Genomic DNA, 12,500 nt, shown 5'->3' on the forward strand with positions numbered 1-12,500 from the left:
GCGAAAGGACCCTCGGATCTGTCTTTTAACGATAAAACACCCTGGAAGACTTGAAGAAGGGAACTACATTTGCTGATTAAGTAAGTTATTGGTTACAAGATGAAAGGTTCCAAACGTTGTTCTGCCCTTAATCGTCTTTCAACAAAGCGAAAACACGTTCTTAAGAAATAAACTCACTTTTTTTTCGATGCAAAATAGTTATTTTTTTTACGCTTTATCGAAAAGTAAAGTCACGAAATAACAGTATGTTCTCTTTTTCGTAAAAATTGGGCGTAGTTCTATGTATGGGTCTCAGATGAGTAGAACCCCATTCATTCTAATAGGTCCAAATTCCCCTCCCATCAGCAGCCACGAGCCAATGAGATGTCGTAAAATCAACATTATCTTGCTGTTTTAAACCTTTTTTCCTTTCTCGAATAGCTCTCAAGTCAGTACATCATGATTGTCACCTGGTATATCTTTTTGATGTCATTTTGCCTGGTAGAATCATATTGTAAGTAATATTAACAGTCATAAGCACTGGCTCTTCATGAATTTGTACCATATTTTCACCCTTAGCATTTGATGGGCTTGAGAACTGCAGTTCTCGTAAAAAACAATCCTTTGCTGAAGTGTGAATAAGAAAATTTAATAGAAAGGTATACCTCTCCAGTGTAGACATCAAAACCGCTTTTTTAAAAGTTTTTAAAAGTAATGGAAAGGGAATTCGAAGAATTTATAATGGTGTTAATGATGACAAGCCTTTCAAGACTTCTTATAATCACCCTTTTTCCTTTTCTCAGTTTGTAGACATGGAAGTACTGTCTATGATCGTTGTGGACAGAAATGTACTTGCCTGTGGGGCAGGTACAGAAATTGCTTCCGAATTAGAAAAGAATTCACAGCGATGGCATTTGGCGAACGAGTGCGATACACAAGAATTGTAAAGACTGCCTCGACTGATCGCAGATACAAAGGGCAATATGACCGTCTGATTAATGAACACGAGAGACTGTTTCGATCGAGCATCCACGAAAAGATTTTCTTTCTTCCATGGCATCGTTGGTTCATACTAGAGTATGAAAATCTTCTTCGAAAAATCGATTGCAGATTCACTGTGGCCTATTGGGACTGGAGTGTAGATTCCAGTGATCCGTGGAGCACGCACAAATGGGAGGATGTTTGGCACAGTGTCACTGGGTTTGGCGGGAATGGCGTAGGTACGGAACGTTGCGTGAAGACTGGACCTTTCAGACATGGCGCGTGGGTACCCGTGTCATCCACGGGAGCGAAGTGCTTAACACGTAATTTCAATGGTTCACCTCCAGATGATGTCGCTGTGCAGGAGGTTGTACTCATGAACGACTTTACTAATTTTGAACTCGCGCTCAGGACTGAACTCCATGACAACGTGCACTGTCGGATCAGCGGCACCATGTGCACCGTGCAATCTGCATCTGCTCCGGAGTTCTTCCTTCACCACGGCTTTGTCGACAAAATCTGGGACGACTGGCAGAAAAGAAGCATTAGCAATAGGTTTGCTTACTTTCCTTACATTGACAGACGGATGTCAGGTACACCATATTTCCCAAAAGCGCTTATTAATCTTAGACAACAACCGGGAGGCGTTCGAGTCGAGTATCGACCGTCACAGAAAGAAAACAGGATGATGAATCGTTTGAAAGGTAAGAGGCTCAAAGATGAAAGAAGATAATAACACAAATAAAACAACTGGGGGTTAAGCAGTAACCCTGCACCGGTAGGTTCTTCGTCCACTCTTTTCCAGGTCAGATTGGAATTTTGAAAAGTTGATCTGTGTTATGGGAGAAGTTTTGGTGAACCGAGAACAACCCCCTTTGAAAAAAGAGGGAAAAAACGACCAACTCAATCCGATTTCGAAAGAAAGGCAAAGGCTCTCGAAACTAGTAAATGCTTTCTTCAGGCTCACCAAGTTCAATTTTAAAAAATGCTCAAAAGAATGAAGCTTACAGACTGTGTCCTAGTGTTGCTGAACTGAAATATGGAAAATTGAAAGATGAACCAACAAAGTTTTTTTCATGGGACGTATAAATGGACTAAAATTATTAATTACATCTATTTTGAAGTTACTGGGTACCTTTCAAGCTTATTGGCACTTAGCGAGGCACATTTTTGCTCTAAATCGCTTCTTTTTCCCAGCCTATGAGAAATCAACTTTGGATCAAAACAACCCCACAAATTTCAGACGTCACAATCGGTGTTTATTGTAATTTATTTAGGGCTGGATCACTGAATTGTTAGAGCTGACCCAAGGATTGTATTTAGGTCATTGGCATCATGCAATTTCAAAGTACATGGGCTGGCACTTCGTGTCGTGCAATTATGCTCGCAAATAGTGCATAGATTTCAGACCAAATTGGACTGTGTTTAACTACCATCATTATATGTATGCATTAGACATACGTCTTGATTAGTTTGGTTTTTGGAAATAAGAAATACTTTTATTGCAGGTCTAAGTTTTACCCAGCTGCGTGCCCTTCCACGCAAGCCGTTCACGCCGCTTGGTCCAAGGGCTGTCCGCCTGTTCCATGTCAGTCAGTCTGAGGTTATCAAGGCGAAACAATTGGAGAAATTGCTTCAGCCTCGCAAGTCACTGTAATTATAACGCAGAGCTTGAAATCTCATCATAATCTGTTATTATAGACTATTCATGTATTACAATAAACGAGAAGAATGAAGTTGCTGGATAAATCTTGTTCGAGTATTAATGTGAATCTCTCTTCTATCTTCTCTCATTGATAATCCACGGGCCTTTCATTTGAGAATTTTCAGAGACACTAATATTCAGTCTTTTAAAAAATATATCTCTTGATGTCTCGAGAGAAATATCCAAGTAAATGGTAAATTATCTTAGGATGTTAATTCAGCGAATTTCGAAGGTAGAAAGATAAAAAATTAAAGTGCTTCAGCGACTGTTTACAGAAACATACAGACCACAATATTTTTTAAGGTTAAGAAAATGTGTAAAAGTTGGTTTTGTCAACCGAGTCTGGTAATTAAGAATTGGCTCCGTGAAGGAATTCCTTAAATTCTCAATTACGGTAGGTAATTAACGTTATGAACTCAACTTATACTCGGCTAAATTATCTGTTAATGCCCCCAGCCACGCAGCTCCATAGTTTCCATGGAAAGTCAGCCTTCTGTTAAAGTATGTGCAGTTTCGTTTTGTATCTTTACTGATAGAATACATTCCAGTATAGCTATTTTTCGTAACAGACTGAGGCCAAGAGTCCCAAACGAGAAGAAGAAGTAATGGTCATGTTCCGAACCGAATCTGTTTATAACTTAAACAAAACATATTTCCTTCTCTTGTGATTGGTTAAGAATCCCCACGTGACCTCCAAAGAACTGCCCACAAACAATGGTGCGCTTCGGCGAATAATAATGTTTAGCTGCGAAAGACACTCTGTCAAGCTTAGATATTTATATCCCCACTCCTCTCTGAAAAATGGGGGGTTGCTATAATGCGAGCATGCGAACCCGAGCCTTTTATGACGAGCCGGAGCCATTTTTTGCGAGCTCCAGGAAAATAACATCCAAATCTGGACATAATGCCTTTTCTCTGAAAAATGCCCGATAGCTTTTTTAAGCTGTGTTAGAGTGACTTGACATTTTTAGCTATAATCTTAGTTTCCTCTATGCAGTTCTCTTGCTTGTTGGTGATCATTTCCTTCCATAAGGTTATCAATAAAACAAATCTAATAATTTTCCACCCATATGAATTGGAAGATGACACTTGAATTCAAATTTCACAAAATTAAATGTCGGTCAATGAGATTGAAACAAAATGGAAATCAGAAGAAGGCTTCCCACGACAATACTGAAGATCAAAGTGCTGCCGATTTCCGTAAAATGTTTTGTTTGTAAATGTCCATAATATTTAACAATTATTCGCCCAGGTGGAGGTAAATAATTGTTCTGGTATATACCACACAGATACCAAATAATTCGTTTATTTCTTTTAGTAGACCGAAAAATGGTCGGAAATTAAACTCTTGAAGCGTGATTTTGTCACTTCCAAACTAGTCAATCAGCGCGCACGAAAAGCACTAATTACTTGTGTGGTAGAAAGCACTTCCCATTTTGAATCCCAATGGAGGCAATTACTGTGTTTTTCACCTTTTTTTCTGAGTCCCAACGGCCTTTTTGTGTTGTCTTCCACCTGTATTGAACGTGTTGAGGCTATTCCTCAACAAGGTTTTATGTTTTAGTCTGTTCCGTTCCGTTCCCCGTTTCTTTTCTATGTCACGTAATATAGACCACAATCCTTCAGTTGTAATTTTACTTGCCATCCTTTTTTGCACGTAGTGAAGGGGTGACGCTCTCAGTCGAAGGCGTTCGTCGAGGGTCGAACACACAAGTTTATAGTACAGCGGTTAAATTTAAAATACGTCATGTAAGCCGTTGCACTTGTTCCCCACGAAAAGTTTAAACCTGAAATGTGTAAGATCGTATTGAACAAAGGATAAAGATATACAAAAACTAATAAAAATTCTTTCAGCATGTTTGAGCTATTTACAATTAAGGTTATCAGTGCTCCAATAAACCTAACAGTGAAGTTTGAATTTTGGACGGTAGCTTTGACTCTTGGGAAGAAATTTTGAAAGAAATTCTCCCTGCAGCGTTGAGTCAATTTTTACTTACGTAATACGAAAAACTTGTCAACACTAAAACGTCAAATGATTCGTGAAATAATGGGAATTTCAGAAATTGTTCACAGCCTAGCCTGTGAAGAATATTCTCTATCAATTTATGTCGCTAATCCGCAACGACGTTGTGAAATTAACAAGGGCAGAGAGAGAGTATGAGAAATCCACTTTTCACTTGCGTGGAGGTACTGGCCACAACTATCGCCTCCCAGCCAATATTCTCCATCGTTGTCGTGCAACACTATGCAGACGTTGATGTTTCTCCTACAGCGGACGGAACATATATTTCATTATCATTTACTTAAATATGTCTTCTTTTTTATTGGGTGAGGTCTTTTACTTTGACTCTTTACTCAATAGAAGGGAGAGTATGCTTAGCAAGATTAAAGGATATGTAGTTTGGAAACAAGCTGAGACTAAGGTTACTTTTTCGTGGATGTCATCGTAACAGCAGCCAAACACCATAGAATTTATTCGTGTCAAGAAGCAATTAAGGAATCGAAGCAATTAAGCAATTCGAATCCCAACAAAACATGTGGCCCGGACAACCTGTCACCTCGTATACTGAAGTTATTAGGTAATGAATTGTCTTTTGTACTTACCTTTCTTTTTCAACAAAGTTACGATTTCTGCAGGCTACCTGATGACTGGTCAAAGGCCTTGGTTACACCAGTATATAAGAAGGGTGGCAAGCAAGATCCCAAAATTACAGGCCCATTTCTTTGACTTGCATATGTTGCAAGATTATGGAGCGCATAGTACTTAGCCACGTCCACAAGCACCTGTCCACAAATAACATCCTTTTGTAAACACCAACATGGCTTTAGGTCCAGACTGTCTTGTGAAACGCAACTGGTCTCAGCCACTTCACGAGTGGGCCTCCATTCTTAACATTAAGGGTCAAGCTGATGTTATCAAACTCGATATCAGCAAGGCCTTCGACAAAGTATCTCATCCAAAGCTCTTACATAAGTTATGTCACTATGGTATTCTAGGCCAAACCTTATTATGGATAAAGGGTTTCTTAAGCAGCCGCTCCCAAAGTGTCAGTGCCACTGACGGCGTACACTCTACCCTGTGCAAGGTTATTTCAGGTGTTCCACAAGGGTCCGTCTTAGGCCCCACGCTTTTCTTGGAGTACATAAATGACATCGTGGGTGACATCAAGTCAAATATTAGACTCTTTGCTGACGACACCATTATGTACCGACAGGTTGTATCGCCTGCGGATCATCTTATCCCTCAACAAGACCTTGACAGACTAACTTCATGGGCCTGTCTTTGGCAGATGGAGTTTAATGTTAAGAAATGCTACCACATTTCCTAGACCAACAAGCGAACCATTGTCATACTACCATATTACATGCATAGTCAGGTCTTGGAACATGTAACTTCCTATGATTATCTGGGTGTTAGATTAACGAGCAAGCTAAATTGGAAAGAACACTGTGATAAAACTTCCAACAAAGCCAATAGGGCTCTCGGGCTGGTCAAACGGACTTTACAACCGTGTACGCCTGAAGTCAAGGAAAGAGCCTACAAAGCAATTATTCGACCTTTACTAGAATATGCAAGTGCTGCCTGGAATCCACACATAAACAGGGACATTGAAACTATCGAAAAAGTCCAGCGACGGGCTGCTCGCTTCGTCGCGCATAATCACAAGAGATCTACAAACTCACAAGATCTTGTAAATCAACTTGGTTGGGACTCCTTGGAATCCAGACGTTTGCTGGCCCAAGTGACTCTTTTTTGTAAATCAATAACAATTTCATGCATCTTGAATTCCCATCTTCTATCCAACCAGCTCCTAGACCAAGGATCCAACATGCTATGCTCCAGCCCCACTCAAGTGTTTTGGCGCACAGTTATTCTCCTTTTGTGCGGACTGTTCGGTATGGAATAAACTGTCATCTCAAACAGTCCAAGCTGAGAACATTACTTCTTTTAAATCATTAGCCATAAGGGACATTCAAAACATGAAGACCCCGAACCACCTGAAAAGATTTTGAACTATTTACATTTATTGTTTCTTTTAGACTTTACATATTTGTTGTAGATTATTAGCACTATCAATTAGTTATTCTACATCTCCCAGCGTTAGCCCAGCTATTTGGGAGTATAAGTTCCAAGTTTACCTCCAAGTGCACGTTCGATCGGTTGCTATGTCAAAACTCAGCTGCATCCATAGAGGATTCTTCGCACAAACATCTTACAAGCTGAAAGAAACGATCGAAAATAACAACCAGTCATTGGGAAAAATGAGTGAATAATATGCAATACTCCGTTAAATTCCTTTTGAGGCAGAAACCATCCGTTATTAAGGTATATTTGATCGAATGCACTTCTTCCAGCAGTTAGCCTGTCGAACGGTAATGCTAGTTATCTTATGAGAGTAGAGATTTCGTACCTTAACACCTCATGATTTAATGAGAATAGTGACTTCTGTATTAAACTTAAAACTAAATGTCGCTTGTGGGTGCAGAGTGAGTTAGCGACTTACGAGAAAAATGTGAATTCCACAGTTGTACCCATCCTTCTGTTTAAAGTGCACCGGCTCGATGTACAATTCTCTGGTGTACAATTCTCTTGAAATCAAACATTATTTTACGAAAGATCTTAATGGTTAAAACCCTAGCCGATTCGACACGCAAATGAACAGACAGTAAAAAGTTAATGAATAATTCATAACTAAAAGCATTCATTGAAGTGTCAGCTATTGTTTCCAGTCAAAAATACAATTACGAAAGTAATACTAGGATAGATTAAACAAGATTGCCCTTACTGATCTGCAATCCTCGTTCTCCTCCATCTTGAGATATGCAACACCACCGACAAAGTACCTTGTGTAAAACCACTGAAAATTTATTGGAAACCCCACCAAAAAAAAAAAAAAAAATCGCCAAAAAATTCCCGCCAAAAAATCCTAACTCGAAAATCCTAACTCGAAAATCCAACTCGAAAATCCAACTCGAAAATCCAACTCGAAAATCCAACTCGAAAATCCAACTCGAGATCCAACTCGAAATCCTAACTCGGTAAATAGGCAACCTCGTAAAACTGTTCCTTTTCTCTCGTTTACCGCCCTTCATCATGTGGTTTTTACGGCTCCCTGAGTCTCGTAATCTTTGATGGAAGGGTGACCAGATCTTTTTGTAAATATTGGTGTTCTTCGCCGTCATTAAAAGTTGTTGGTCGAAGCGATGTTCTGTTATTATTCGACATCTTCGCCGCTTCATGTGTCCGACCCGGACAGAACGGCTATGTTTAGTGGAACCACCAAAATAGAACTAAGAGTAATCTTTCTAGTAAAATTTATTCCACCATGTCTATCTTCGATGATTTACTGATGAACCTATTTTTAGCACTATCCGCTTCCCCAGGTATATGACCACTTAATTCAGGTTCGACTGTATACAGCTAAAAACTAACTGTGAAGATCCTGTCAAGAGAGCTCATCAATATTCTCAAATTGATAAAATCCGTTTAATCTCAACCCAGAACAGAATTAAACATTGACAGAAAGGCAGAGATTGTAAAGGCGAAAAGAACAAACAGGTATTTAAAGGCTTTGATTGACTTAATATTTCAACTGCATGTAACTTATGAAGTAGTTTCTGAGCAATTTTAAAATATAGACAAGAATACACAAACACGCGTGCACACCAGCAATCATCAAATTAAAATTGGAATTTGAATTTCAATAGATTTATCACATTTCTCGGTTGCGATAAACCTAAATATTGAATTTTTCAACAACAAAACAACACAAGATATTTTTTAAAGTTACGTGATAACCAGGTAATCAAATGATTAAGTCTGTCAAAAAAAAAAAAGAGGCTGAATAATGAAGTCGGTTTTTCAATTATCAACCTCATGTTTTAAATTCTTAAGTTCGGCTACCCGATAAAATGAGCGCCCAAAATCCTTTTATTTTTCGAACGATACCAGAAGCAAAACCGTTCTGGAAATAATTGGTGTCATCAGAATGACACATTTGAGCCCCTCCCAGGGGTTTTACGGAACGAGGAAACTGGAACATTTATTTTTTTAAGGTACAGGGATATTTTCAAATTATTTTCAGGCAACAAGGGAACTCTTGAGTAGATTTTTGGGAACAAGAGAACGCCTATCTACTTTTAGTAATATATATTTTCTAACTTTCCGAGCCCTTAAGATATAAAAAAAAATTTGGGGAACAATGACAAACATTTTTGGGGATCAAGGGAACAGCGCAAAAATTTTCGGGATCAAGGAAACATGAGCTAAAGACATTTTTGGGAACAAAAGGTTTTATTGATGGGGAACAACGTAAAAAATCCAAAAAGATTAAGGCATCAAGGGAATATGTACCCCCCCCCCCCCCCATGGGCTCACATCTGAAAAATGTATCTTCAAGAAAAATATGTCTTTCATAGCCAAAATTTAGTTGAAATAAATTAAACAGCTTTCTTTCTTTTTTTTTTTTTTTAATCTCTCTGCCCAAGAAAAAGATGAACCAGAGCATATCATATACTAGTCTCACGAAATAATTTTTTTTTAATGCTCAGATGCAAAGTCAACAATAGGAAACTTGGCATATTTATATGGCACATCTGAGAAGAAAGCTTTTGGTGTTTGACGATTGCCTGACTCGGATGTGAATAGGTTTTCAAGATACTTTTGTGCACGGCTGGGTCACAGAAAAAAAATCTGAGGCTTAAAAACTACGAAAGTCGATAATTTACTTACTTTTTTATTTTTCTGAAAGGCAGAGATGATAATTGAGCAGAAAAGGAAAACTACATCTGAAGAGACTTCATCCTGAGACAAACCATGTTTCGTTAATTCTTCATCCTTTCGCCCAAATGCACCTTCACACAAGAACTAGCTAGCAGTCCTCAAGTGTTCTTAAAATACCCATTGAAAATCAAAAGCGCAGAGTTACTGAATCCCACCGGAAATTAATAACAGCACTCAAATATGGGGACACGGCTTTCTTCCAGCCTTTATTTTCATGCTGTTCTTCGCAATGTTTCTCAAATACCCTCCTCTTACAATTTCTAAAATTGTCAAACTGATTGACGGTAATAACATTTTAGGCACTTGCCTATGAGATATTAATCAGGTGTCCATTTTGTTACACAGATTTTTTTCTATAATTGAATGTACGTAATTGCTAAAGAAGCGGAAAACACTATTTGGAATATAAGGACTTTCTTTTTTTTTAACCTTTCAGATGCTGTCTACTGAATAAAAACTTTCAAAATCTTCTTTAATGAGCGAATTCTACTAGGATTTTCTCCATGTTGTTATCGCCGGCACTTGAAGCAGTGTTGAAGTGCCTCACTCAATTCCAATCAAACCTTTACTAAACCTGATTTTAGCTTTTATTTTCCTATTGCCAAAAGAGACAAGTATACAGAGATGCACTAAGAAAATAACTAATCCGTGTGCCAAAGAGGTGAATCTAGTGGCTCATTAGGAGGTCTTGAAATTTCCAGTATAAGTAATGATTATCTTGAGTTGATTCCAATATTCACATGGCATATCTATATTGTGCGACATGTAGTTAAGTTCAATGTAGCAAGTTCGGCGGTGGAAACAGAAGCCACTTTGAAGAAAACATTATTTTTGGTAAGTAACTCGGTGTTTGCCCAGATTTGCAAATCTCGTCCATGTAAATAGAGCGAATGAATCCGTGTTACCTAGAGCATCATATCGAAATTAGTTTTTTAGTAAAGTGAAGTCACAATTTGGTTCTGGTTTGCGCTAGGAGCGATTCAGCGAAGGTTCGAGTTATCGGGAACTGACGCTTATAACAATAAGGAAAGCAATATTTTGATAATTTTTCCTTTTTTTAGGGCCCATGCTTACGCTTAAAATTCGATTTTAAAATAGTTATTCCCGATAATGACCTTTAAACCCGAAAATCACACAGAGTACACTTGGGCCGCCTGTGCAACAAGCTTATAGCTTAAAGCTCTTCCAGTACTTTGTCGTAGAAACGAATTGAATATTACAAGTCATATAATGTAATCAGACAAAAACAAAATTCAAAGAAATTACAAGAAGTCATTATTAATTTTTGGGCAAAGAAATCATTGTCATAATTATCTCCTGAATTTCAAATCATGAAGAGATGAACAGCAACTGTTTTATAAGGATGGACTCACCCGGATATAATTAATAAATAAATATATGATACGCCTCGAGTTGGCACGGAATATATTCCATAGGACTAACCCTGTACTCTTTCTTTCTTTCGTTCGTTCTTTTTTCACTTTTTCTTTCGTCTAGATCACAGTACAAGCTTTTGGGGCCTACAGCTATGAAAGATGCCTCTTGCTATAGCAATAACAACAATTTTATTCGTACTTGTGACAATGAATATTATGGGAAATTCTCTCGTATGTGCGATGATTTTGAAACACCGAGATATCAGGTACAACTCGCTCATAAACCACAGTGAGAGATAAAAGTCGTATTTCTTATGAAAAGAGTTTGTGTCTAGATCTTTGTGAAAAGTACATGGTCGATGTTTATCTCATTATGATCTTAAATTGTTTACTCTAGATGTCGAGTTTCTATATTTGAATTACTTTCAACAAGCAATTGTAAGTTCCATCGTTTACTTTTGCAAAAGCGCAGAATGTATCCACATAATGTAATTAAAGCTTTTACTTCTGATAGATATTTTTTCTTTGATCAAATAGGGCCGATATAGACTAAACTGATTGTACATTCTATGATTAATAATCACTAGAGGTCGTCAGACTCCGAGAAATTTCTATCACTGATAGTGTTGGAATTTTAGCAAATGGGGTCCAATTTTACCAGATGTTTTGACTATTTTACTCGTTGCGTTACTGGATTTTCTTTTTTTTTCTCAATATTACAGGAGGACTCCGGTTAACTTACTCATTTTGAACCTGGCTGTGGCAGATGCTCTCTTTGCTGTGTTTATCACACCTAAACTTATTGTGAGTCTAAACCTGACTCACCCGCGTGGCCTGACGGGTACAATTTTATGCAAACTGATTACGGGGGGGGCTTTCAGTTGGGTTGCAGGAGTTTGCTCAGTTCTTACTCTGATTGCAATTTCTGTCGAACGATATTTCGCAGTTTTGGATCCAAATGGCATGAAGTGGAGACTCACAGACCGTAAAGTGAAGGTTTGTCCCAATCAAATTAGGGACTTTAAGCAGTCAGGACGGCAACGCCACGGAAGACGTCCATTAAAAAATGAGTTTCTATTTTTAGTTAGAATTTTGAAAATGGCTGCATGTGTTTACCGTCTCATTGGGTGCCAGACCTCAAACTCAACATAACGCATAAATGTAACGTTCAGTTCCAAATGTAAATTAAAGTAATTTGCCGCCGCGGTCTCGCTTCGCAGACGACGCAAATTTTGGTGACTTCACGTTGTTGTTTTGCAAAGGACGGCTAAGATATGTACGCACGTGCTGGGCTATTGTTCTGCCAATTAAATCTATTGTTTTTCCTCGTTCTCGTTGCCGTAGCCATCGTGGTTTGCTTAAAGTCCCTATTAGCAGCACATGTACGGGGTGAATGCGCCTCTTGGTTCGAATACAGACTTTGCCCATTTAATTGTACATACTCATTCCAGGTGATAATAGCTGTCGCTTGGGTCTATGCGTGGATCAGTAATGTCCCTACAATCGCTGGCTTGAAAGTGACCGAAAATAACTATTGCAGGGAAGATTTACCCGAGGATTGGATGCCCAAGGCTTATACCATTTATATTGATGTCGTTCTTGTATTGATTCCCCTATTGGTGATGTCAGTGTTGTACTCAAGGGTCCTGTATGCCTTATGGGTAAAGCCGCGGAA

At 38.5% G+C, this 12,500-nt stretch overlaps 2 protein-coding genes across 2 annotated transcripts in view; both read left to right on the top strand.

Moving 5' to 3' along the window:
- Positions 1-2,709, top strand: part of LOC111327289 (uncharacterized) — a 2,784-nt gene extending 75 nt beyond the window's left edge. Inside the window, exons 1-4 of the mRNA XM_088725847.1 lie at positions 1-80; positions 421-493; positions 783-1,664; positions 2,469-2,709. The exon at positions 1-80 is cut by the window's left edge and continues 75 nt beyond it. Coding sequence (XP_088581973.1) covers positions 439-493; positions 783-1,664; positions 2,469-2,617 — 1,086 coding nt within the window. The 5' untranslated portion in view covers positions 1-80; positions 421-438 and the 3' untranslated portion in view covers positions 2,618-2,709. The remainder of the gene's footprint in view (positions 81-420; positions 494-782; positions 1,665-2,468) is intronic.
- Positions 2,710-10,123: 7,414 nt separating this feature from the next.
- LOC148727735 (pyroglutamylated RF-amide peptide receptor-like) overlaps positions 10,124-12,500 on the top strand; it is a 6,100-nt gene continuing 3,723 nt past the window's right edge. The window contains exons 1-4 of the mRNA XM_088763091.1: positions 10,124-10,283; positions 10,947-11,091; positions 11,548-11,821; positions 12,277-12,500. The exon at positions 12,277-12,500 is cut by the window's right edge and continues 31 nt beyond it. Of these exons, the coding sequence (XP_088619217.1) occupies positions 10,985-11,091; positions 11,548-11,821; positions 12,277-12,500 (605 nt within the window). The 5' untranslated portion in view covers positions 10,124-10,283; positions 10,947-10,984. The remainder of the gene's footprint in view (positions 10,284-10,946; positions 11,092-11,547; positions 11,822-12,276) is intronic.

This window comes from Stylophora pistillata, chromosome 6, assembly GCF_964205215.1.
Source record: "Stylophora pistillata chromosome 6, jaStyPist1.2, whole genome shotgun sequence".
NCBI classification, from domain to species: domain Eukaryota; kingdom Metazoa; phylum Cnidaria; class Anthozoa; order Scleractinia; family Pocilloporidae; genus Stylophora; species Stylophora pistillata.